Consider the following 25,784-nt stretch of genomic DNA (forward strand, 5'->3'; position numbering starts at 1 on the left):
GTGATGTCTAAGGATCTTTTCATGAAGTTGAAAGCATTTTTGACAGTCCGATGCTGCCCGTGCAGCCAACTGAGAGAACTCCATGAGCACAAAACCAGAAGAAAGGAAAAACCCAATACAAGCATCTGCTCTGCCAAAGGCATCACCAAAATTACTCTGCTAAGTCCATCAGCAATATCATGGGCAAGCCAATGACTAATAAAAAGGACCCAGCCTGCCCTTCTAAGCTCTCAGAGACAGCCAATCATGTTGTTCAGGATGACACTACCTGTCACTTTAAACCTTGTCCCCTCAATCTAGAGTTCACCTTTTCTGCATCACTCATCCTTCTCGCCACATAATACATGTTTGATAGCATTACATAGGGTGTGGGGTTATCAGGATCCATTTCAAACAGTCTCTTTGCAGCACGTTCTCCTCTCTCAATGTCTACATGATTTACGCAAGCAGAAAGCAATGAAATCCATGCCATTACTGTTGGTTGAGGCAGCATTTTATTAATTAATTCCTCTGCCTCATCCAGCCACCCGATCCTCCCAAAAAGGTCAATCATACAGTCATAATGTTCTGCAATTGGCATAATGCCATACTCTTGTTCCATGGAGACAAAGCAGTTGTGACCCCAATCCACTAAACCAGCATGATTGCATGCGGAAAGTACACCAACAAATGTAACCTCGTTTGGCATGACTCCTTCATGTTGCATCTGCTCAAAGAGCACCAGGGCCTCCTTGCCGTGTCCATGCTGAGCCTGTGCAGCAATCATGGCAGTCCACGAAACCACGTTCCTCTTGTCCATTTTTTGAAACAACCTCCATGCATTCTCCAAGCTCCCACATTTACCATACATGTTGACAAGGGCAGTTGCCACAATGATGTCTGAATCAAAGCCACTTTGCATGATGACACTGTGCATCCTCTTCCCCTCAAGTAGGGCAGCCTGGCCAGTGCATGCATCAAGGATACCTACACACGTGACTCTATCTGGCATCACCTTTGCCTGCTGCATTTGAACAAAAAGTTCAAACGCCTGTTTGCCGAGTCCATGCCAACTATATGCCGCAATGATAGCATTCCATGAGACTAGATCATGTTCAAGCATCTCATCAAATATTTTCAAAACCTCACCCATCCTACCACACTTGCCGTACATGTTGAAAAGGGCAGTCTGTAGCATCGTGTCTGATGCAAATCTGCTGCCCATGATGTGGACATGTAATCGTTTGCCTACGAGTACATTCATCTGGCTTGCACAAGCATCGAGAACGCCGATAAAGGTGACCTTGTTGGGCATCACTCCTGCTTGCTGCATTCGGTCAAAGAGCTGGGCAGCAGTCTTACCCTCTTCATGGTTGACATATGCAGCAATAATGCAAGTCCAAGAGATGACATCCTGCTCTGACATATTCTCAAATGTTTTTCTTGCACCTTCTAGGCAATGGCACTTATCATACATGTTGATGAGGGCATTTCCTAGGATAACATCCGACTCAACTCCAGTGCTCATGATGCGGGCATGTATACCCTTACCTTTGGCCAGGGCTGTACGCTTGGCACATGCAGAAAGGGTGTACAAATAGGTGACCTTGTCAGGGATGATCCCTTCCCCCAGCATCTGGTCGTAAAGTCGGATGGCCTCCTCTGCTTGCCCTTGCTGAGCGTAAGCTCCAATCATGAAGTTCCACGAGAACATATTCCTCTTATACATTTTGTTGAACCACTCATGTGCATCGTCTAGGGCTCCACACTGAATATACATTTGGACAATCAAGCTTCCCAAAAATGCGCTCCTCTCGAGTCCATGTCTAGTGATATGGTTATGTACGAGCTTGCCGTGTGACAAGGCCTTTGCAGTCCCACATAATCGCAAGAGACAAGCATATGTAGCAGGATCCGCCGGAAAGCCAGTGCCTTCGAGCCGATCGATAAACTCCTTGAATGATCCCTGCATCCAATACTTTCCCGAGTTCGAAATGCGCATTCGAGCTGAGACACTAAATTTGAGGCAATTCTCTTAGGGAGTTGTGGTTCGAAAGAGCGACGAGGAAAGTCAGAGCCGGTTTGAGCAGAGATGTGAACTCATTCTATTTCACGGGTCACATTTCTCTGGAATACTTCGTTCTGCTGCAAAGTGTTTTATATTTTTCCATCGTGCTTTCTTATCATTTTTATTGAAGGGTCGGTTAGAAGATAATGCACAAACTCCAAAATCGTTCCGTCCTACCTCCGCTATCACTTCTGCTTATTGTGACAGATCTGCCTAGTTTTTGGACGTCAAAAGCAACTGTCGTTCTTTTCCTGACTGTGTTGCTGCTGCTGCGGCGTTTTCTCAGAGAATTGAACAGCATCTTCTGTGAGCTTTGGTGCATATCTGCTACTATTTGTTTCCAGATTTACCAGAAAGGTGTTTTCGAAGCTGCTAGAAATTCTCTGCAACGTCTGCTCGTCTCCAGTTTGTTACCACAGCCTTCCAGGCAGCGCTCTACTTACATTTGCGAGCGCTCTATCTCTCTGTCTCTCTCTCCTTCCCTTTCCCTCCTCTTCCCCCCTCCCTCGCGAGTAGTCCTTCTCCCCTTCCCTCCCGTCCCCTCCCTCCCTCCCATAGTAAAGGCAGTGCTCACCAGTACTTCTACTCACTTGTTATCAACAAGAAATTCTCTGCAAGTTCTGCTCGTCACGTTCTTCCAAGATGGATATTATCAACAAGAAATTTTCGAAGCTGCTATAAATTCTCTGCAACTTCTGCTCGTCGTACGGATATCAACAAGGGTTTTTTTCATGGCTGCTTTGTGCTGTAGCTACGTACAGATTCTCTGGTAGCAGAAAGTTGCAAGAAACTATGTGGGCACGTGGCAATTGGATGTGGGCACTGGCATGGTTCAGGCAGAGAAGGCCTCATGGTCGGATGGTGGTGGGGACGGACACACTGACGGACTCAAGGTCCACTAGTGGAGAGATATCCAATAGAATATGTCCTCGTCACTCCGATAGGTTCCAGTGAGCTTCACTTTGGCATTTGCCCCTACTTCTGATAATGTCCGACAGGAAATTTCTTGAGCTTCGCTTTGGCATTTGCCCCTGATTCCGATAACATCCGGCAGGAAATTTCTTGACGGAACGCAATGTACTCACCACATCTGTCCCACCTCTCTCTTTTGGAGAAACTTCTCTTCCAAAAGCTTTCATTCGGTTTCCTAAAGTTCCGAGAGGAGTCCCTTGCAAAGCGAAAAGGACGGGATCTTGGGACTACACGCGGTAAGTACATGGCTCTTGGCATGCTTTTCCAAGCCTTCCCACACATTCAACGAGTCGTTTGCCTCTTCCTTGTCCTATTCATTATGGCAACGAGTAGCATGACCCGTCTACAACGAGTTAGAGACCCCCTTCACTGGGTCTAAAGGTGGGATCTTAAAAACATCTTTAATGCTTGGTTCTACGCTAAGTTTCCTCAATCATTCAGCTAGGTCCTTGTGATGTTGATCAAGAGGCAAAGTATTCACACAAAATATCCTCTCTCTCTCTCTCTCTCTCTCTCTCTCTCTCCTTTGACTGTCTCCCTCATGCACGCACACACACACACACATAGGCACTAAAACACCTTTGTCTCTTTAAAAGCATCATCCGTCTACGACGGGTTAGGGACCCACTCCACTAGGTCTCAAAGTTGGGAACATAGATTGCCTTTAGTTTCGAAGAATAAAGTTTAAGGTCTCACTTATAAATCTCAAACTTTGAGGAATTTTACGAAAATTTTGGGGGGAAACATTTACATAGATACCAACACACACACACACACATTCAAGAATTTTTAGTTGAACAATAAAGCCTTTAATTCAATTGAGCTTCTAAAATTGAACAAATACAGTTTTGGAGAACCTTATTTTCAAGAAGAGTTGTGTGTGAATGCACGCATCCTCATGTGGGTACACACACACACACACACATTACATGTACATAAATAGATATACACACACATACACACGCACACACACATACACATGCGCACGCGCGCGCGCGCACACACACACATACACAAAACACTCACAGGCCTCTCTCTCTCTCTCTCTCTCTCTCTCTCTCTCTCTCTCTCTCTCTCTCTCTCTCTCTCTCTCTCTCCAAAACAAACTCTAATCAAAAGAGGCACAAATACCTTGCTTACCTGGAAAACTAGACATGCCAAATACCCTCCACTAAGAGGATACCATCCTATAGTTCCCTTCACCTTCCTGTTCCTGGCACTGGTAATGACTTGGCATTCTTGTGAAGTTACTCTAATAAATGCCTAAGCTTTGCACTCGCAAATGTGGTTGGCATTAATGAGAACATCCCTTAAACTCAACTTTATGATGATGATTATATCCTCATTCAATCTACATCAATAGAGTTCCAAGACTAGCTTAAGTAAAAAAATCAAAACAATTAATCAAAAAATAGGATAGAATGATTTGGGTCTTACGAATTCATCCGCTGCAAGCTCGCAAGTAGGGCAATCTCAAAGGTCTTCCGTGGGTCGATCAATGTGCACATAACACGTATGTGTCTTGCCCTTATTTCTCTGTAAGGTTCCTCTATGACAAACATCCATGCCATTGTCCCATGGTTGCCTTCCTACACATAGAAGATCTTATTCCATAGATAATGCAAATCTGGCATGTACTCCAATTCTTTCTCAAACATGTTATTGACCTCTCTCCACATCCGAGACCAAGACTCTTTCTTTGGCGGAGTAACCACCATCTCCTCCCCACCCCTTGTGCAAATGGAAATTATGAAAGCTCCCTTTTTGGGGAGATACTCCTCATACTGAAACACACTCTTAAGTGTAGCCACTTCACTCCTTAAGCCCCTCACTCTAGCATAGGTGATGAGTCTGCAAAGAGGGATCTTGGGGCACATCTAAACTAAGGAGTCTAATCTTTGAAATGATATCTCCCCCACTAACAAGATCCAAGCCAATATCCTCAATCGCCAAATCAATCTCATCTCCTACCACCTCAATGTCATGAACATTTGTAGTATCCTCTGTGTTCACAGGCATATCCACTCCCAAATCTCCCTCACCCTCCCTTGTATTAGTCTGGACAATTTGCTTCCTTTTTCTCTCTCCCCTCATGGGAGGTGATACTACTTACTTTCTCTTTACCCTTCCCCCTTGTCTTAGTTGGAGGCATTGTACCCTCCCCATTCTCCATCTGTAGAAAAGTAACACAAATAACAACAGAAAATAAACAAATCTTTACAATGCCATTAGAATGAGAAAATAGAGATACTATGAAGCCCATTCCTTTGTAGATTCCTTTGCAAGCAAATGAATAAACATGGCATACAAGACGCCATGATGTCACAGAATCCTCCTAATTTGCTTAATTTTTTGGCACACTATGAGATTTAAAGCAAGCCCTTTCATGCCTAGAGGGTGCTACTTGGAGCCCGTGATGTTGCGGCCTCCTTGGACCCTCCCTTTGCTATTTTTTTGGGCTTTCAAACCTTTACTTCAAAAAAAAACAATCTGAAGTAGGCAAAATCTGAAAGGGCAATCATGCAAAGAAATGTCGAATAGGTGTGCAATTTTTGAGCTTGTTTGGGGGCTAAAGCCAGCCCTTTTTGGTCAAGCAGATGGCCAAAAAAAAAGGCCAAAGGAAACTCCAAGTAGGCCACAATAGCGTGGTCACCTTCAAGCCCCCTTTGGTTATTTTTAAAGGCTATTCTTCCATGATACATAATTATTTGGCCTAGCCCTTGCATGGGCAAAAAAAAAGGGCAAATGGGTCTCCTTGGATATCAAGCCGTGATATTGCGGCCTCCTTGGAGACCTGTTTGCCCAATTGTTTTGCCCATTTGAGATCTCCTTTCGTCTAAAAACAAGGACCTCCTTTGCTCATTTTTTTTCTATCCAACCATGAAGCTTATGTAACACTTAATTGAGATCTCCTTTCATCTAAACGAATGACCTCCTTTGCTCATTTTTTGCTATCCAAGCATGACACTTACATAGCATTTAAGCATTTGACCCAGCCCTCAAATGGGCAAAAAATTTGGCAAACAAGTCTCCAAGGAGCCTGCAATATCGCGACCTTATTGGAGACCTGTTTGTCAATTTTTTGGTGCTCATTTGAGAGCTCCTTCCATCAAACCAAATGAACAAAAATGCTAATTCGTATGCCCTAGAAGGGCCACAAAATTAAGGCAAATAGGTCTCCAAGTAGGCGGCGATATCACGGCCTCCTTGGAGACCTGTTTGCCCCTTTTTTGTGGTTCTTGTAGACTTCATTTCTGTGTAGCCAAATGATTTTAAAAAAGGCCAAAGGAGGCTGCGATGTCATGGCCGCCTTGGAGCCTCCTTTGGCCTTTTATTTTGGCTTTCTAGCCATGATTCCTATGCCTAGAAAATGTGCACTTACTTAGTTGATGAATCCCTAAAAAGGGGAAAAAAGTGGAGACATGTTTTCCCTTGGAGACCTATTTGTGTAAGCTCTTCCTATCCACCTCAAGCACCCAAAAAATAAGAGTTGCTTGCCCTTGGAGACCTATTTGCCTAAGCCCTTCCTATCCATATCAAGCACCCAAAAAATAAGACAAAGTAGGGTCCATGAAGGTGGTAATATCGCAGTTTGCTTTCTTTTTTGGTGCTTAGAAATGGCATTTTTCATCATTGTATTTGGATTGACAGCTTGCTCTAGGCCAAAAAAATGAGCAAATAGGCCTGCCAGAAGCCCGCGACATCCAGTCTCGTTGAAGAGGTGTTTGCTGAGTTTTTTAGGCTGTTTATCTTTGTTATATTGAAGAACAATACCAACAAGAGGCGTAGAAATAGAGAACCATAAAAGACTCACCTGGCAAGTGGAAATGGAGAAGCAGTAAAATCAACTAGCCTAGCGAGTGCAAGGAGGGCTTGCCAGTCAAATCAATTGAGTGATGGGAAGGAGGCGCACAATCAAACCAAGCGATGGTAGGGAGGGTGCACCAATCAAACCAATGAGTATGGTAGCAATGCCGATGGATGGAGTATGGGACTACGGGCGAAGGGGAAAGGGTCGGTATAAGAAACATGAGAGGGAGGACTATGACGGGTAGGGAGTATGGGAGCAAGGTAGAGCGAGGGAGTATGAAAGGGCGGGGAGTATGCGAGCAGGGCTGAGCACAGGGAGCATGAGAGCAAGTGAGGCAACAAGGATAAGAGCAAGATTGAGTGAGTGGGGATATGAGTGAATGAGGATCTAGAGTAAGTGTGGGGAGCAAGCGTGAGCGATGGAGAGTGAGAGCAAATACGAGAGCTTGAGTGATGGAGGGCATGAGCACATGTGAGAGCATGAGCAAGGGAGAGTGTGAGCAATGGAGTGAGAGTCAGAGCGAGAGTTTAGGGAGTGTGCGAGTTATAAAGAGTGTGAGAGGGAATGAGACTTTACTGAGTCTTAGTGAGTGATTGTGAGAGTTAGCGAAAGAGTCTAAGAGGGAGAGAGACTCAATCAAGAGTTAGAGAGTGAGTGACTGGTAGATAGTGAAAGTTAGAGAGATACATGGAGATACAGAGAGATACAGAGAGAGTGAGTGACTGGTAGATAGTGAAAGTTGCAAAGATATAGAGAGATACAGAGATATACTCTATTGAGAGTTGGAAAGTGAGAGATAGAGAGTGCTTTAATCATAAGGACCTCAAGATAGAGAGTGAGAGATAGATTGAGAGTGATAGTGGAATAAGGGTGGCTAGTGGCTTGGATGGTGCTTAATGTTTGTAATTAACTCCATTGCAGAAATGGAGCTCGTGCTCAAATTGTGTGCTGTAAACTTTATTTTTGCTAAACCTTCTCCACAGTGCCTTTATTGTCAGCCTTGCTCATGCTAGAACATAATTGAGGATGCTTGAAAACATAAATGTGCTCCTACCACATGCATCTTGATGATTGATAAATCCAAACAAGAATTTGCCGTTACGTGCCTATCGTGCCACTTTACAATGTTTTGGTGAGAAGAATTCGTGCATCTTCTTTGAATTTCTTGTCTCCCTCTATATTGCTTGTTTGAACCTCTGTTATCCTCACAATCTCATTTTTCCTTTGCTATTATCTTTCTCCATTCTCTCCCCTGACTATTCAACTCACAATATCTATGCTACCAATGGCTTCCTTCTTTGTAATCAAACATGGTGACCAAGAGTTGGAGATCAGATACGACTCTGTTGTTTGTAAAGTTTCATTGTTGCACATTAGAGACTTCTTTGGTCTACAAGGTGGCAACATTGTTCTCTAAAAGGAAATAGAACTGGAGGATGTAGGAATCATTCATCAACGAATGGTACTGGAGGGTGAAGATTTTGGATTCAAATTGGAGCCAAATTCTACTACAATTTTCTCCATAGTCATGCTTCAAGAACCTGTCTCAGCACTCCCAAATCAAGGAACAAGGTAAGTGTGATTAGCTTGCTCAAGAGCCTCCCACTCCATAGTTCTTTGTATGTTTCTTTCTTGATTACTAAAAGTATAGAACAGGTGTTGGAGTTGCCAATAAAGTACAATCATGGTTATGTTGTGTTGGAGTTTCCACCTTCTCCTCACAGATCTGCAATGGTTGGCATGGATCAAATGTCTGATGGCCATGTTTGGACACTTTACTCTGCAAACTCACAAGACTCTTTCAATGGAATAGTCCGAATAAGTAGATGTGTAGGATATTTGAGATGCTATAATTTAGACTGTCCTTACATGGACCAAACTAAACTTTGTTACAAGACACATTGGAAGGGAAAATAGAGAAAGGCATGTCTAGTAGGTCTGATTGATGGAGAATGTGGTACCTTGGTTTGTATTCATTGTGGTGAGATACCGATATGTGTTGTGCAATACAATGCTTACATTTATTATTGCATCCCACATGATCAAGAACACACTACAAGGTGTGCAGCACATGAGATCCAGTGTATGAGGGTTGTATTCAAGGCAAAAAAAAAAGGTGGATGATATGATATAAGAACATGCTAAAAAGAGTCTCTCAACATCATGCAAAAATATTGAGGTTAGTGTTGCCAAAGACATTGTCATATTATGTTGATTGGTGGAAAAGAGGACGCTGCAAAGGAGTTGGATGAGACTAGTTTTCAAGAGGTATTACACCATTGTCACAAAGAAGGCGGATTCAGAGAGCTATTCAATCAAGTAGACATGGAATTGAAGGTGTGTATAATGGGTTTGATGCATTATTGGATTTGAAATGGTGTTGCAGATATCCATTCATGCAAAGTATTCTTTTCCTTGGGGAACTCTTAGATGATCAACAGGCTCATGTCTTTAAGATGTCCACTATTGATCCAGGATTAGGACTTGACTTGGTTAGAAGAATGAGACCAGGTGGAAGCTTGGGTGAGCAATGGTTGCATTTTGATCATGTCCACGAGTTAGAGGATGGTCCACCATGGGTGCCGACATCCTATGACCCATTCATCAAAGAGCTCCTAATGATTGCTACATATGAATTCAAGATTGAGGACAATGGTGCATAGATAAAGTTTTGGCAACTGTTCAATGAACAATTAATAAAGAATGGGTTCCCTCTACTAGAATTTAGAGGTGTCATGGCAGATGGTGCGGGTGCAAATTGGCTTGCGGTTAGGACTGTATACAATGGGTACTTCCAATGTAATGGAAGGTAAAGAGAGAACATGTAGTTTCCATTGGGAGATTAGCATTATAGAGCACACAAGGAGATGCATTAGGCTACCATTTCAAGAAGAGCACAAGTAGCTGTGCCAAAATTGGAATAGAGCAATATCTGATGCCAGTGCAGAGATCTGCAAGGAGGCTCTTAGGAAATGGTGGACACCTTTGCACGTGAAAGACAGTGAGTTGCCTAACCTTGAGAATTGGTTAGCATGGCGGGATGTACGGGTTTCCTAGTGGGGGGTCGTTTCTTGAACAAAATAAGGACAGTGAATTTGTCAGACCAAGCATTCCAATAGGTGGGCTGCTCAATGCTCATGGGTATGCTAGATATATAAGCTTGTAAAAGGCCAGTGCTATAGACTTGGCACTATCTATATTGCAAAGTGCATAGTATAATGCTTACATGAATGGCAAACATTTAGGGATATGACCTAGTTTGGAACAATTGAGGGAGAGGATGATGATTGGTGATTCTAGCAATGTATCTACAAAAAAGCTTGTTGATGTGGCTCAGAAGAAGCCAGCCTACAAACACCTGAAATGTAAAGGCCATCTAGATTAGAAGGAGAAGAGTCTCTACCACTCTTGCAACAATGATGATGCATGATAGTCATAGGCCATAGTATATTTATTTTACCAGCAAGAGGCCTGTTGGTGGGAGGAGATCAGTAGGAGGAGACCAGGCTCATCTAGTGTGCAAGAACATGACAATCTAGACTGCTATGCATGATGCTAATTGGGCTATCAGGAGAATAGAGCCCCGTAGTGTGGTCACATGCTTTGGATTTATTGCAAAAACAAAGACTAGGTGTGGAGCACTCAAAAATGTATTGGGTCAAAGTGCGGCTGAGGGTGTCCCTGCACCTTGCTTCAAGGGTAAGAGAACATACTAATCGTATCAAAGAGTAGTTTGTGTGGTTTTGCAATACCTCTAGACCCCATACCTAGAGTGTTGATCAGTATATCTTGGTCATTCACCTAGGGTGTGGAAGTTTGCGATTGGGACTTAAAACACATGACAAGGAGCAGTTGCAACAAGTAGGTTTTATGCTTGAGGAGGATGATAGTCTACACGTGCAGAGAGCATGTGTGCTAAGGAGTGTTGTAGCAATGAGTCATGTTCACGCGGACCAAATGGATAACAAAATAGTAAAGAGGCGATCCAAGTCAAGTAAATATTTTCATGAGAGGATTCAGAAGGCTTAGTATATGAACGTTGAAGTTGTGCAAGAGAAAATAATTATTCCAAACGAAATGCATTTATTTCATGTGTGTATAGAGAGTTCTATTGCAAACAGCCTTACATACATAGTGACAATATTACCCGTCTGGTTCTCGAACATGGCTTTGAATTCTTGAATTTTGGAAAAGACTTCAGATTTCTCTTTCAAAAAATAGACCCAACAATATCTGATGTAGTCATCAATGAAAGTCAAGTAGTATAGTGTTAACATCCACAGAGAGTACAGTTGCAGAATGCATGGTAATGAGTGATTAGAGGTGATTAGGCTTCATGATTTACTTCAATGGTCATAGCCATGGAGGGAGTACAGTTACATGCATTATGGGTTTGAGCCACAAATGGCTGAAGATCGACCTCGCCAATCTAGGTTTCGAGCCTCAGATGGCTTAAGACTCAGATGGCGAGGTTAACACAAGCACTATTTGGGACCCAATTAGGAGCACCTCCTAATGCCAGGTTTGTCCCAAGCGCTCTTATATGGTTAACACAAGTGCTATTTTCGACACCTGGAGAGACGTAACAATAGAAGAGGGAAGGAAAGGATAGAGAAGACGCCTTGGCACCCTATGGGCCCAAGAGCCTTGTGAATGTAAAGAAAGGGAGAGTGCAAAAAGGAAAAGGGTTGGCCCTCCCTTCAAAAGGTGACTTGTATAGAAGGCTAAATGGTTGACTTTGGTCTTCATTGTTGTATGCACAAGTTTGGAATACAAGCTCCCTCTCCTCTTCCAAGAGTGTCTTTGAATGTTCTCTTGTTGCCCTTGTGTTTGCCACTCCATCGCCCTTCACACTCTCCTTCCCTCCTCCTTCTCCCTCCCTTCTCCCCTCTCTTCTCCCCTTCTCCCCCTTCCCTCTTTCTCTCGTGGAAACACATTGCAACAATTTGGGAACCACTTGAGTGACACATGTGAATGGCTCGTGCTTTGCATTGCTCTCACAAGGAGTAGCTTGGAGTGGATGCTCCATCGGCATTCCTTCAAGATCCCCAGGACACGTGAGTCACCGTTGAAACCACACATCTTTGGCACCGTTGCCAGGGAGTTCAAGGTATGCTTTTGCATTGCATTTGCCTTCTCTCGTCATTTACCCATTGCACATTGTTTGAAGCTAACTTGGAGCTTTGTTAGTGGGGTTGTAGGAGATGAAAGAGTGAAGGAGTGTATGTTTGGACGGAAATGAGATTAAAACTATCATTTTCTTTTGGAAGGAAATTTTGAGCATGGGAAGCTTGTGTTTTATGTTTGTAAGTGTTTTGAAGTGATAGGAAGGTAGTGTATAAGATTGCTAAGGTGTGTGTGATAGCAAATCCTAACTATAACACTAAAAAATGGAGTTGGAGGCTCAATTTTGAAATGGTTCTTGAGGGTGAACAACCCAACTTGTAGAAATCTCTCATTCATGCACACAAAGCTGATGCTTTTTGCTCTTTTCTGTTTAGTATAGGTGGTCTAGGTGGTGCATAGCACGCACAAAGACTCAGAACTGGCACAGAAACTCTGAAATCACCAGAATTCACCAAACAGAAGTTAGCGAAATTTGTGTTCCCAGACATTTCCTATCCCCACGGGTCATATTATCGCCATAGCGTTAACTCGTTGACCCATCGCCATAGTGCTATCCCCACAATCAAACAATCATTGATCCACCAGTGTAGTCCTTATCCCCATGACCTAACTTGTGACGCCGTCTAACCCACCACCTTAATTAATACATATCGAAATCAGTGATCCCAACGGTTTGACAGGCGTTGACCCGTGGCTTTGAGCTTATGCCCATGATCTGTTGCCTTACTGTCAACCCCATGCCCATCGCTAAACTCACATCCCGTTGACCTTAACATCCCACTGCCTGTAGCCTTAGCTCTAACCCCACAACCGTGGGCATACCACCTACATTCCATCCCGTCGATACTTGTCACTTCACATCCCTACGACCATTGCCTTAGCTTCATCCCTGCGCTTGTCTCCTTAGCCCTATCCCCACGATCGTCGGGATATCTCACAGGTAGTCCAAAAAATACAGAATTCAAATTTCAGCCAGAGTGTACCACTTTATAGATCTTATACATGCACTTGAGATCTGGAAGAATTTTGTCCAAGGAACCCATGCCAAGGATAGTGTTTCGAGCTATGCTCAGCCACCTTTCGCCCCAGTTTGGGATCGGTCCTAACCGGAAGCTCGGCTTCTAGCTCTCACTTAGTGTGTTAGGGACTTGACGGAAGGATCCATCTAGCTCCAACAAGACGGAGAGCTTGAACAAGGAAATGCAAGACCCCATGGGTCCGAGGGCTTTCAAAACCCTTGGAAGCCCCGTGGGTCCGAGAGCTTCCAAAGCCCCTTTCACTACTTTGGCTCCACCCAACTCTTCTGCTCCTTCCATAGCGTCTAGGTTAGGAGGTACGATCTCCAACATGTTTGGACGGTTGGCCCACAGCAAACATGGAGAACCCCTTTGCCAGTATGTCCGTGGGAAGGGAAGGCCAGCAACAATCGGCTCCTAAGCCATAGACAGGGACAGAAACCACCTTTGTAGACTCGAGGCCCACAGCTTTTGCAACGCATCCTCAGTGGGAACGCATGGATGATGAAGACCCATATGAGGGACTTTGCAGAATGAGACCCTAGTCAAGGAGATATGTGAGGTTCTCATGGGGGGAATTCTTATGAAATTTCGACCTTCCAAGTGCCCCCGACCTTCGCCGGCTATGTAGCGCCACAAGTTCCACCCTATCGCCCAATGCAAGGAACCTCCATGCAGATGTCCTATAACCCGCCCCCTCCTGGAGCCTGACCATTCTCGCTCGCAGATATTGCTCCAATGGATGGAGGGCCAGGTGCTTCATCCCCAATGCCAATACCAAAAACTCAGTGGATCCCGCCACCAAGGCCAGGGCTTGAGGCCACCTCTATGACCGGTTAGGCCCACAACGGCACCGTCTCCACTAGCTTCCCAAATGATGCAATCAGATGAGGCAATGCACATCCTAGTGAATGCACTAGGAAGGGGGGACACACCACCCTCGACTGCACCCATATTTGTAGTAGGGATCACTAATTCCTCGAGGAGCGAACCCATAGCCATCTCCAAGTTGATGACCAAATTCCTAGGGAAAGGACATCTAGTCTCCCATGTGGAGTGATTAGAGCAGACATGCAAAGCCTTTGTTGCTCCTGGAGATCTAGAAATGGTGAATGCATTTGGCCTGAGTATGCATGGCAAGGCAGGCCAATGGTATAGGGCTCTCAACTTAGAAGAAAAGGTCAACTGGGAGATGCTGCAAAAAGCATTCATTGTAGGGTTCACCCCCAATGGACAAAAGTGGAGCCCCATTAATCAGTTATATGAGGTGAAGCAAAGTGACAAAGAATCTCTTCGGGATTACATATCCAGAATCAAATGCCTCAATTCCTATTGTGAACCATATGAGTGACAAACCATTATTGCCCCGCTTCCTCATTGGATTGGCAGACCTGAAGCTGCATGACCACTTAATGGTTATGAATCCTACTTCCTTCAAACTATGCAGAAAGATGGCTATCCGTATAAGTGATAATATGATGGACAAAGTTACCTAGGACAAAAGCACAACCCCATCAGAAGTATCATCATTGGTAAGGTCTTCCAGTGTGGAGCCTACCAAGAAGGAGAACAACAAGCCCAAGAGCCTAGATATGAGCTAGCTGGCATCAAATCTGCTGAATCAGTTAGGCTAGCAGTGGAAGTTAGGGACCTCCAAGGAGGTGCCAAGTAACCCCCATTTGTTTCCATGGAGAGACAACGTGTGGTGCGAGCTATGCAAGGGCAAGCATCCCTCCAATGAGTGCCCCCACCTTAGGGCAAGGCAAGCCCTCTACTATGCACACTGTCATAGATGGAGAACCATGACACCTCCCAATGCAGATTCTCAAGGGCCCTACCCCAACCTATGTACCAAGCAAGACCCACACTAGCCCTCATGGCCCCACCTAACCCTATAAATGCACAAGGTGCCCCTTTGGCTAGTCCAAGGTAGTACAGAGCACAATAGTCTCCCCTACCACCACCCATACTAGGTCCCCAACCTCCCTCACCCTATATAACTCCCATCAATCAAGTATTGGTAGAGGAAGTGCCCAATGATTGGGAGGAACCAGCACTAAACCATGGTCACCTCGACTATTACCCTCATGAGGAAGGAATTGCCACCCTAAGTCACTACCTCCTACATGAGGATCAGCAGGTCCCAATGTTACAGAGAGCCCCCTTGATCGCGCGAGGGTGAAAGACATGCACTTCATCACGCAAAGGCCTCTGATCCAATGTTATACCGCACAGGTCAGGGGAGTGCCCCTATAAGGGCTCCGCAAACCTTTCGGTGTCATGCTTCAAGTGCCAAGGGCCGCATTTCTTAAAGGACTAGCCTTACAAGAATCTTACCCTGATGGTTCCACTCTTGTGTGTTGGTTGCAGAATAGAACATTTATTCAAGGATTGTCCCTTGAGAAGACCAGCAACTTCGACCACCCGGCCTAGGAGCACTAGCCTTAACTTGCTAAGTATTAAATCGGGTCAGGTAGCAGTAGTAACAAAATCCTGGGGTGTCTCAACATAGCAAACCCGGTCCAAGAAGGCCATATGGGTAGGCAAAGGAGCCAACCAGGTGCTCATTCAAGATGGCTCCGATGAGGAGACAGCCACCCTTGCTACCTCCGGGCGGGACCCCCTCCCAGAGTGACTCGGGTGTGCCTCCATACTCGGATGCAAATAAGCTAGTGTAGGCCCGAGGCCTCACACCCCCACCTTAGTATAAGGGGACCTATCTGGACCCACCAGCCATAGAAAAACAGTATATATTAGAGGCTCAAGACTTGGTATGGGAATGCCAGGAAAAGTTCGAGCATAGACTCAAGGCTAGCATAGGATCAGATACCATCCAACTAGTCCACCTAGCCACTCATAGAGGAGAAAAGGCACTTAGGGTACTAGAAAGGGTAGAGGAAGAGGAACTTTCCAGCCTCGGTAAATCAGAAGCTCCAAACTTGATGCAGTGGATGTGCCAAGAGGACCCAATATTGTAGAACCTACAAGAAGAAGGAGACATTTATGGTTTTGAGGATCTGCTATTAGTGGGTAGAGAGACCTCTCAAGAACCATGCAATAGTGTCAGGTTGGTGGCCTTCCTTTCTACCGAGGTAAAAATGCTGATCGTCTCCTTGTTAAGAAGGAATCCTACCCTTTGGTGAGACCTATCAAACTGGATGAATGGACGATTCCTACCCCTAGGACCTACTAGCCCCAAGGCCGATCAATCGCAAGAGGAAGGTCAGAACTAACCCAAGGTTCCCATCAATAAGTTGGGCCAATACTTCGAAGGTGATGATACTAATGCAGATATCCCCATAACCTACCAGAACCAAAAGGTGGATGCCATCCTGAATAGGGGAGCAGGAGTGAGTGTTTGTACTAAGGAATGCTGGGTGAAGTGGGAAAAATATGTGCTCGAGCACACCCACATAGTAGTAGTGAAGTTAGCTGATGGCATCCATATGCACCTTCATGCTAGATTCTTGCTGGTGATGGTGATGCCAATCGCAGTCATCTGATCGCGCAAATTCTTCACCCTGGTGATGAAATTCTCTGCCGTTTTAGACTCAGACAGTTTCTCATTCGCGAGTTGAGTCTCCAGATTCTGAATCCGTGTCTGATTTGTGGTCTCGTACTGATTTTTCAAGACCATGCATGCCTCCTCCGCTGTGGTGACATGTTGAATTAACGCCATGACAGAATCACTAACACTGCAGACAATAGAACACAGCGCATCTACATTTCTTCTTGTCCACGCGAGAATCTCATCCGCAGTTGGTACTATCTGTTGTCCTGCTTTGGCTAGGATGCGTCAATTTTACGAGCAAAAACCTATGAGCAAGTTTATCCGAGCGTGTTTTTCAAGAGATTTTTAAAAATGTTTTTCTTTAGGAAACATGGTTTTTACACTTTTATTTTCACTAGAACTAGATCCCTTTATCATAAAAATATACAGACTAGTCACTCATTCATTTTTACACAACATAATTATCTTATTTAGAGACATCCCTTTGTACCCCTGTTATTACCTTAAAAAAGTGTTGATTCCTTTAAGAAACATTCCTCATAATTACTCTCAATGTAATAATACTATGCATATATAATTACTTATTAACACATTTATATCATATGGCAATATCTTTTTAGTGTTTTTATAGCATATTTATGGACATGTTTCTAAAGAAGTTTAAATTACTATAGATAAGTATTAACTTGGGCTTATATATCACTCTCATAAAATACATGTAATATTTAATACTATATATGAAAGATTTTCCAAAATATAACTCCATAGATGTGCTCAAATGGGGTGTTCCGATCAATTTGAGTGGTTGAATGACTATATTTGGACATTGGATATGAAAGTTGTCACTTTTAAAAGTGCTGTCCAAGGTAGTTTCGCCAGCGAAACTACCTTGGGAGACTTGCTTCAAAGGGGTTTCGCTGGCGAAACTACCTGGATGGCTTGCTTCAATGAGTTTTCTTTGAAGAAACTCTTTCATGAAGATAGGTTGAGAGAGGGTTTTCAATGTCACCCCCTATTAAGTAAAAGTTGTAAGAAGGATCATAAGGGAATTTTCATAGAAAAGTCTACTCTACATGTGGGTTTCTTCAAAAGCCATCCCATTATGCTCTCACCATTCCTACAGATTCACCTAAAGATTTTTGTATAAAATAGGCATTGCTATAATACTTTGCATATTTCTAAGTGAAACTATGTTTTCTTCTGATCGATTTTTGCCATATTTATGCATAGTTGGAAGCTTTTTTTTTCCTTCGCTCGGACGCTCAGAAGATTTCGCTCAGAAAATGCTCGTCCCCCTTTGGCTAGATCCGGTCTTGCAACCGGCTTCACGTCCATCCCAGTAGCAGTATCCCAAAGCTCGTATGTGCTTAGGATGGTCTTCATCTTGAACTTCCAGAGTGGATAGTTAGTGCCATCCAACTTTCCGCTTTTGCCAAACGGTGGGATTCGCAGTCTTGCGGGCTAGGCCATCTCTCACAATCTGCTCGCAAATAGAAACACACTACCAAATCTTCTTGCTAGAGCCCAAGCTCTGATACCATGTAAGAAAATAATACGTCTGTGCTCAACAGATAACAGGATCTTGTATGCAAGAGAGAAAAGCAGATAGTATGGAGAATCAAAAATTTGATTACTGTAAAACTGATACAATAGATGGCGCTGCCTCCCATCCGTGTGCTCCTATGTGAGAAGCTTCGATGGCGTGCTGGAAACAGTAGAGGACGGAGGTTGGATGCTAAGGAATCAGGGTTGCTGTAGCCAGTGATGATAATGGGCTTCACGGGCTTGCTCTTATATAGCCACCAGTCGTAGTCGGTTAGACCCAATTGGGAGACTGACCCAGTCATCCCAAAACAGCCGACTGGAGGTCAGTCCCAAAATAGGCCACCAACCACACGTTAGAACTGTGGCGCAGAATAGAGCAACTATCCTACGGTCTCCGTTTGGCCCAGAGCCATCCAGGATCATCTGGGGCTCCAAACGGGCCCCGCAACCTAAGAGTGGGCTGCCCCGAGAAATGCTCCGTCTACCCTCAGTTCGGTCAGTTATGGGATGCCTTCCTGCACTTGCATGTAGCCTAGTTGGCAGTGTGCCAACTCTATCTGAAGCCGTCCAGCCGTCAGGCCACACATGGCCCCCATCTGGTGTCCAAACCAGGACCTACTAGATAACCGAGCTACTCAAATGCCTTCTCCTCATATGGGGGGCTTAGAAGTAGAGTTAGCTGGTTCCCGCGTAGTTACACGAGAGTAGAGCATTGATATCTAACATTGACTCCTTTCTTCTTCTTTTTCCTTTTTGCTTGTTGGTTTATTTTCCATTGTGCACATGTTAGGGATAGTGGTTTTTCTCAAAACCATTGCAAATCACCCTCATTATTGTCTAGTGCATTTGATGATTCTATAGGCTTTGCATATGTGTATCAGTGGAGTTAGAGACGACTTCACTATTGGCTCTTTCCCACGGCTTCTGCAGGAAGAACAAGGTATTCACAGTATGTAGGGTTCCGAGGCTTTTTGTCACCTACAAATATATCGGTGTTGTCGTTTGTAGTAAAAGTATAGCTTAGGACCTTAGGTTCGTATTCCAGTGAGAGACTGTAGGCTTAAGTGTGGTAAGCAAACATAGTGCAAGCATGTGTGAAAGGGCTTTCGCCTTCATTGGGGGTTAAAGGGTTTAGGAGGAGTTTAAGGGTTAGAGGGAGGTTTAGGGTTTAGAAGGAGGTTCCAAGGTTCAGAGAGAGGTTCCAGAGTTTAGAAGAGGTTCAAGGGTTAGAAGGAGGATCCAAGGTTTAGGGTAGGGTACATGGTGGAGAACTCGTCTCCCTCGTAGATCATGGAGGTTAAGGGTTGAGGAACTAAGAGTTTAGGGGGAGCATAGGAGTGGGAGAGGAAGAAGATGTAAGAGCATGGGGGAAAGGAGAGAGAGAAGAAGGGAGGAAGAGGGAGGAGGAGGAGGAGGAGGAGGAGGAGGAGGGGGGAGGAGGAGAGGGAGAGGATAGGTTGCAAGGTTGGAGGAGAGGGGAGGAGGAGTTGCAAGGTTAGGAAATGCTTTTGGATGTGGAGTGCAAGGAAGCATGGACACTTGAGACAATTGCTTGGAATACCAAAGTAGAACTCAACACAATGCCCCAAAGAGTCCGAGCTTCATTCCATTATGGGTATTTATACAAGTTGGAGAGCTTCTCTCTCTGCATGTAGGAATTGTAAGACATTCTCTCTCTACATGTAGAACTTGCATGCAGAAGTTGCATGTAGGAGTTGCAAGTAGAACTTGCATGTTGAGGTTTTCTAAGAGAGATTAAGTCCCTGCAAAAAACTTTTAGTCTTTCAAGTTCAAAATAAAAAGGTCTTTTACATGTGCAGCCAGTTACATTGGCTTATTCACACACAACCCGCAAATTAACACTATCATGTGTTCAGTGTCTACCCTCATGCACAATCTATGTGGAGAAAAATATATACAGATTTTATCCTATCATATTAGCCCAACCAAAAAGCTGCAAACATTCATGTTTGACACCTTGAAGCCAACATAAACTGCACTGCAGCAAGTATATCTTCAGTGAAAACTTCACTGGATGCATCTTTTTCCATCACAACTGGCCCACATGTTGACACTTGCATTATTCTTATCACATACTTTCACCCTTTGAACTTTATCCATCTTATTTACAAGAACATCTCCATCCACACAATGAGGTCCTTTGGATCCATCAAATCTTCCATGTTATGCACAACGTCTAGGTGTTTTGTATATTGAAAGTAGGGATGGAAGTTGGATTCACGTACGTTCATATGGGCCTCTACAGTGCCAGGAGTCCATACAACTTGTCAAAAGGCGATTTCAAGCAGTTTTAGGCTACTTTTTGGCATTTTTTCCTCAGATTTAGACTCCTGTGACCTCCACCAGTGATTTGAGCTTCTCGACCCATAAGTCATTTTAACTGTACCGACACTTTGGTACATTGACTTGAGGCTTCCGACAGCGGTAAATACTCTTTTTACAAGGGCCTATGAAATTGCTCTAAAATGTGATCACAAAGTAATGAGGATATTGAGCAACTATTAATACCTACTGGCATCCACCAAGTGGGAAGTATCTTCATTACTTAGGTGGCCCAACCCCCATCAATGTCAAGTCTTACCCTTAAATACCTTGATACTTGGTCTTCTTCTTGTTTAGGATATGTGTGGCTACATGAAAGGCCTCACCTATAGGCCATGGAAAGGTTCTTTGTGCTTAGGATAGGTAATTGTGTCTCCACTTTTATACAGCTCTTTGTTTTTGCAACCCCATTTTTTAGGGTTATGCAAGTTGTGGTTAGTTGCCTCTTGATTCCATTCTTCTTACAATGATCATTAAGGGCTTCTAAAGTGAAGTCTCCCCCTTAGTCAATGTAGAGCTTCTTTATTTATTTTCTTGAATCCTTTTATGCCTTGGCCCTCCATTTCTTGAACTTGTCAAAGGCTTTCAATTTCTTAGCTAGGTAGAGTACCCAAATCATATTGCTAAAATCATCAAATGAAGGTAAGGGAATAGCATAATCCTAGGGATAATCGATCGCACATTGTTTTGCAAATGTCAAAATGTCAAACTCTAGTTGTTCTCACTTGTCTCCACTCCAAACATGCACTTCAATGTTTTTAAGTCTCCTAACATATGCCACTCAGCGTTAAAAGATACAAGTCCCCTTGCATGAAGCAACACTATTTCATTTTGAGCATCTAGGACACTTAAAATTGGAGATCTTTCAAAGACCCACTTGAAGCAGAGGTGTCTCTCTTTAGGGAGCAAATGTAGCCAGCCAACAAATAAATTTCTTTGATTAGACACAAAACTCTTATCAAATTTCAATAATCATTTGCATTCTCAATGGTTTTGTTCATAACTCTAATTCTCATTCTCTCCAACTTGTGACCTTTCACAACTTTGCACTCATCTAACTTTATGACAAACACAAGCTCGTCCCTACAATTTGAAAATTGTGAAAACTAAACCATTCAAGAATGACCTTTAAAAAAATTTAGCTCAAGAAAATAAATAAAATTTTACTTTTCCAATCTTGCATATCATGAAATTGCATCATTGTAGCTTGGACCTTACATACTAGCTTATGTATATCCAATAAAACATTATTAAACTCTATGTACTTAAATTTACATGATCTTTACTTTGTCTTGTTTGTATGATCATGTCGATTCATCTCTCTCTTTTGTGAAGCAATCACCTTAGTGGCTTTTGCACTTTTCGTATTGTGTCCTTTTACCTGTTTGTTCTTTCCAACACCATGGTATCTTATATGTGCAAGAATCATCCTAACAAATCTTGGATGTCTGAATTGATTTTCTTCCAGGACATCACAGATGGGAAGCCAACAAACACACTTTGGGTAAAGATCACACCGTTAATACGCCAATGATCGAACCATACTCTGGTGTGGAATGGAATATCCAAGGCACAATGATCCGAGCACTTCAACAACATGAGCAAATAATGCACGGCAACATTGACCACATCCTTTGCCAAAGTGCTATCTTTTGCAAAACATTGGAATACATTCTGGAGGTCCCTAGCCACCTCGACCGCCATTTGCCTCCACTCAGTTTCGATCCCAATGAACAGATCAATGCTTAGATGACAAGCCAATTCTATCAAAGAGTCATTTTCTTAGAAGCACGCCCCGTATCTCTGTTTGAACAAATGGTGGATACAGGCCACCTGGAAATAGAGCAAAAGTTGTATGGTGCCAAGGCTTTACAACACAATCAACTGGGATGACACAAGTTCCACAATCACTAGATTAGACGCATGGCATTACAACTCCATGATCACAATAAACCATAACCCAAGGATGGGTAATAAAATGGATCTGGGAGTATGTTGTCTTTGTGCCAACATGGACTTAGGTAGTACACAATGTGTGTGTAGAGTAGCGGCAAAGACCCGCTTGTACTTGCATAAGGCTAGGAATATGATGATGTTGGTGAACAATGCCATTTTGATGATGAAGCATTGTTGTTTTGAGTAATACACTGAAAATTTGCCCAATTATCCTCAAAATTGTTGAAAAAATGTTGCCTTTGAATGGCTAAACCTATTGGTAAAGACTGTAATCAATTTTGGTTCGTGTTGTTGAAGTTGTGGTGATTTTTGGTTCAAAATGAGCCAAAATTTGGTGCAATGATTGGTCTTGGAAAGAATGTTCAAAATGAAGGGAAATGTATTCTAAAACTTTTTCACAAGATGATCTTCCATTATGTGAAAGGTGGGCTTTGACAAGATTCAAATTGGGCTTCAAATGACTAAGAAAAAAGGCCTTAAATTAAGGACAAAAATGGTCAATTTTTGAATAAGGGGCTCTTTTTTCCCCCCTTAAAGGAACACTAACCTAACCTAATGTACTATGGTTAATTTGATCAACTTAAGGGTTAGTTTCTATGATAACTCTCGCCCTTTTCTCTCTCTCTCTCTCCTCTCTCTCCCTTTCCTCTCTTCTCTCTCTCTCTCTCTCTCTCTCTCTCTCTCTCTCTCTGTCTCTCTCTCTCTCCCTTTCCTCTCTTCTCTCTCTCTTTCTCCCTTTCCTCTCTTCTCTCTCTCTCTCTCTCTCTCTCTCTCTCTCTCTCTCTCTCTCTCTCTCTCTCTCTCTCTCTCCCTCTCTCCCTCTCTCTCTCTCTCCCCTGCTGCATAGTGCCCCAGGTTGGGTGGGCCTATTAAAATCAAGGTGGCAATGGTGAGGAGAGGTGGTGGGAGACGATATGACGGCAGCGACTTTCAGTAGAGGCAGTGGCGGCAGTAGAATTATAGTGACCCACTAGAGTGTCTGGTGGCCGATGGCTGGCCGCACGTAGTGCCAGAGGCATCAATTGTGGCAGCCATGCAGTAATATCAAGTTGTCATCCCGGAAAGCCTTACCTAGATCAAGTTGGTCATCCTCACTTAACCTTGCTCGTGTTCTTTGATTCGTAACTCCTTTGTTTCCTTTTGCTCCTTGATTAGCCTTTCCCTTTGGACCATTCTTTTCTTTCATGTTGGTGGAGGGTACATCTTTGTGGCCTTGTGTCTTTTTAGAATTTCTTCTATCTCCAGGCATGTTGTTTTGTTCAATAGGTACGGCTTCATCGCCACCATTGTCACTACAATCTCTTGCGGACCCAATTCTTTTGGTTCTGCTTTTAGTTGCATCAAGGGCTAGAATCTTACTTGGGTCACTTTCATCATTGCAATCATTCGGGACGTTGAATTGCTACATAAAATATCAAGTAAACTCTTGACGATGTCAAGTTACATTATCTCGACTATATGATTAACAAGTCCATCCTAGTTTCCCCTACAAAATAACTAGTCTTCTAGTAAGAGGCCATGCCTATAATGCAAGATAGGAGAGCATAAATTCATTGGTGTTAAGTACATTGATAGATTGCAAGATTCACTTTGAGCTCAAGTGAAAAAACCACTCCTGACGAATATGCCCATTAAGGCATGGAAATCATCACAAAAGCTAAGCAATCCAAAGAAGCATGACCACACTTGATAAAAGATTTAAAAACACATTTTTTGACTTTGAGCTACTTGCTCTTGATCTCATTGACATTAAGGAGGAGCATGGGTCCTCAAACTCTAATATGCATACAAAGCTTAGCCATATTATATCTCAACCTTGCCTACTATTAGGCAGCAAGGGGCCATTGTCCCTTAATGCCACTTTGTAGTAGCCTAGAGGAATACATGTCCCAAAAAACCTCAAACCTCTATTTGAGAAACTTCAACCCATGAACAAGGTATCCGGCCATATATATTCTTTGTGTGGCCTAGGCGTGTTATCATATACATAAGCAGTGAAACCTTTGGCATAGATGCTACTAAACACCACCTAGGCTTGAATTACTTAATAAAAAGTGAAAAACACCAAGTGTATGTATACATCTCAATTACTTCAAGCTTTGAGTATGTTCTACCCTATAAAGGTAGTAATATATTGCCCAAAACCAATAAAAACGCATCTTGGACACCATATCAGATTGAGGAGATATGGTTCACTAAATGTCCCGATAATTACCCACAGTGTAAGGGCATACATACTATTGAAGGAATGTACGGGTTGGATTCCACACTTTATGGGCGTACATACTATTGAGGGGATGTCCGGTTGGATTCCACATGGGAGATTTCCTCCCATGAATCCTTGAGCGACTACCCTATGGCATGCAGAATATAGCAACTAGGGGCCATGCCAGAAGATCGTGCGTATGGTTCCTATCCATATGCATGTTAATATTTTCAGGAAGAGGTGATCCTAATTAAATTATTACTTTATTTAAGTGAAAGTGTTTATCAAGAACATTAATTTTGGAGTACGACTACTTGAATCGATTTCCTCAAAATGTAATAAGGAAATCGGCTAATTGGTATCTTTGTATGTGTGGGGACACTCGAAATTCATGGTCCCTACTTTGACATTATATTGGCAAATCAATGAATCAACATGTATAATTGAAAAGTTCTTATAGCCTTGATGCGTTAACCTTAAGAGATGAAGGGTTGATACTACCGAAGGTAATTTATAAGAATCTGGACACTGTGCTCGACAACATCCAAAACTTGTAGACTCTATGAAGATGCAAAACTTGACATTGACTTAGAACAGAGACTGTACCAATGTTCTACTTATTTTCTACATGGGAGCTGAAAGATGCCTGGGCCCATTTAAAGGCCAGAGGAGCTATGGGGTTGAAAGATGCCACGTGGAAAGCGCTTATTAAAGCCATATAGAGGTTGGGTCGGGGGGATGGTCGGGAGCCTTCTTAAAGCGATCCCAGGGTGATCTGAATACATACTTACCTGGGCGGGGTCTATCGGTGATCTGGAAGGCCGATGGCCTGGGGTCGGCCTCTCCATTGCACTACGGATGGGCTGCACCCTAGCATCTCCCTACGGGGAGAGTGCACGTCGTAATTTGTGGCAGCGGGGGCTCGCGTTCGCGCGGCCCCCTTCCAAAGCAAGGTCAAATTGGACGATCGATTGAGCTTCAAGCACAAGTCTCGAATTGCCAAACCCATGTTTGTAAATCTGCATCTCTTATCTCGAAAACACGAGCATGCCAGCATGGCTTGCAAAACCCAGGTACGGCCTCCCCGTCGGTTTTTTGGCTTATCAATCCCGTCAGGTTCCACACCGCCTATGCATGAGTACATGGGTCACAGCATATATATACCATGCATCAGTACCTGGGTCTGTCTAATGATAGGAACAGCATATACCCAGCAAAAATCATCTGCTCCTCCTGTCTGTCTTCCACAG

At 43.5% G+C, this 25,784-nt stretch overlaps 1 protein-coding gene and 1 non-coding gene across 2 annotated transcripts; one reads left to right on the top strand and one right to left on the bottom strand.

Moving 5' to 3' along the window:
- Positions 1-271: 271 nt before the first annotated feature.
- On the bottom strand, positions 272-1,981 carry LOC147886735 (pentatricopeptide repeat-containing protein At5g27110-like). Its single transcript, XM_087395312.1, has one exon. The coding sequence runs from the start codon at positions 1,979-1,981 to the stop codon at positions 272-274; it is 1,710 nt and encodes a 569-aa protein (XP_087251438.1).
- Positions 1,982-25,317: 23,336 nt separating this feature from the next.
- Positions 25,318-25,477, top strand: LOC147886736 (U1 spliceosomal RNA). The gene has a single exon (XR_015543373.1). It is a non-coding gene; the product is annotated as a U1 spliceosomal RNA (small nuclear RNA).
- The last annotated feature ends 307 nt before the right edge of the window (positions 25,478-25,784 follow it).

Source organism: Dipteris shenzhenensis, chromosome 24, assembly GCF_047967505.1.
Source record: "Dipteris shenzhenensis isolate YYH24624 ecotype China chromosome 24, Dip_SZ_1.0, whole genome shotgun sequence".
In the NCBI taxonomy this organism is placed as follows: domain Eukaryota; kingdom Viridiplantae; phylum Streptophyta; class Polypodiopsida; order Gleicheniales; family Dipteridaceae; genus Dipteris; species Dipteris shenzhenensis.

Bases quoted from the DNA above. Each gene is read 5' to 3' on its own strand.
- LOC147886735 (XM_087395312.1), bottom strand. From the start codon at position 1,981: ATGCGCATTTCGAACTCGGGAAAGTATTGGATGCAGGGATCATTCAAG.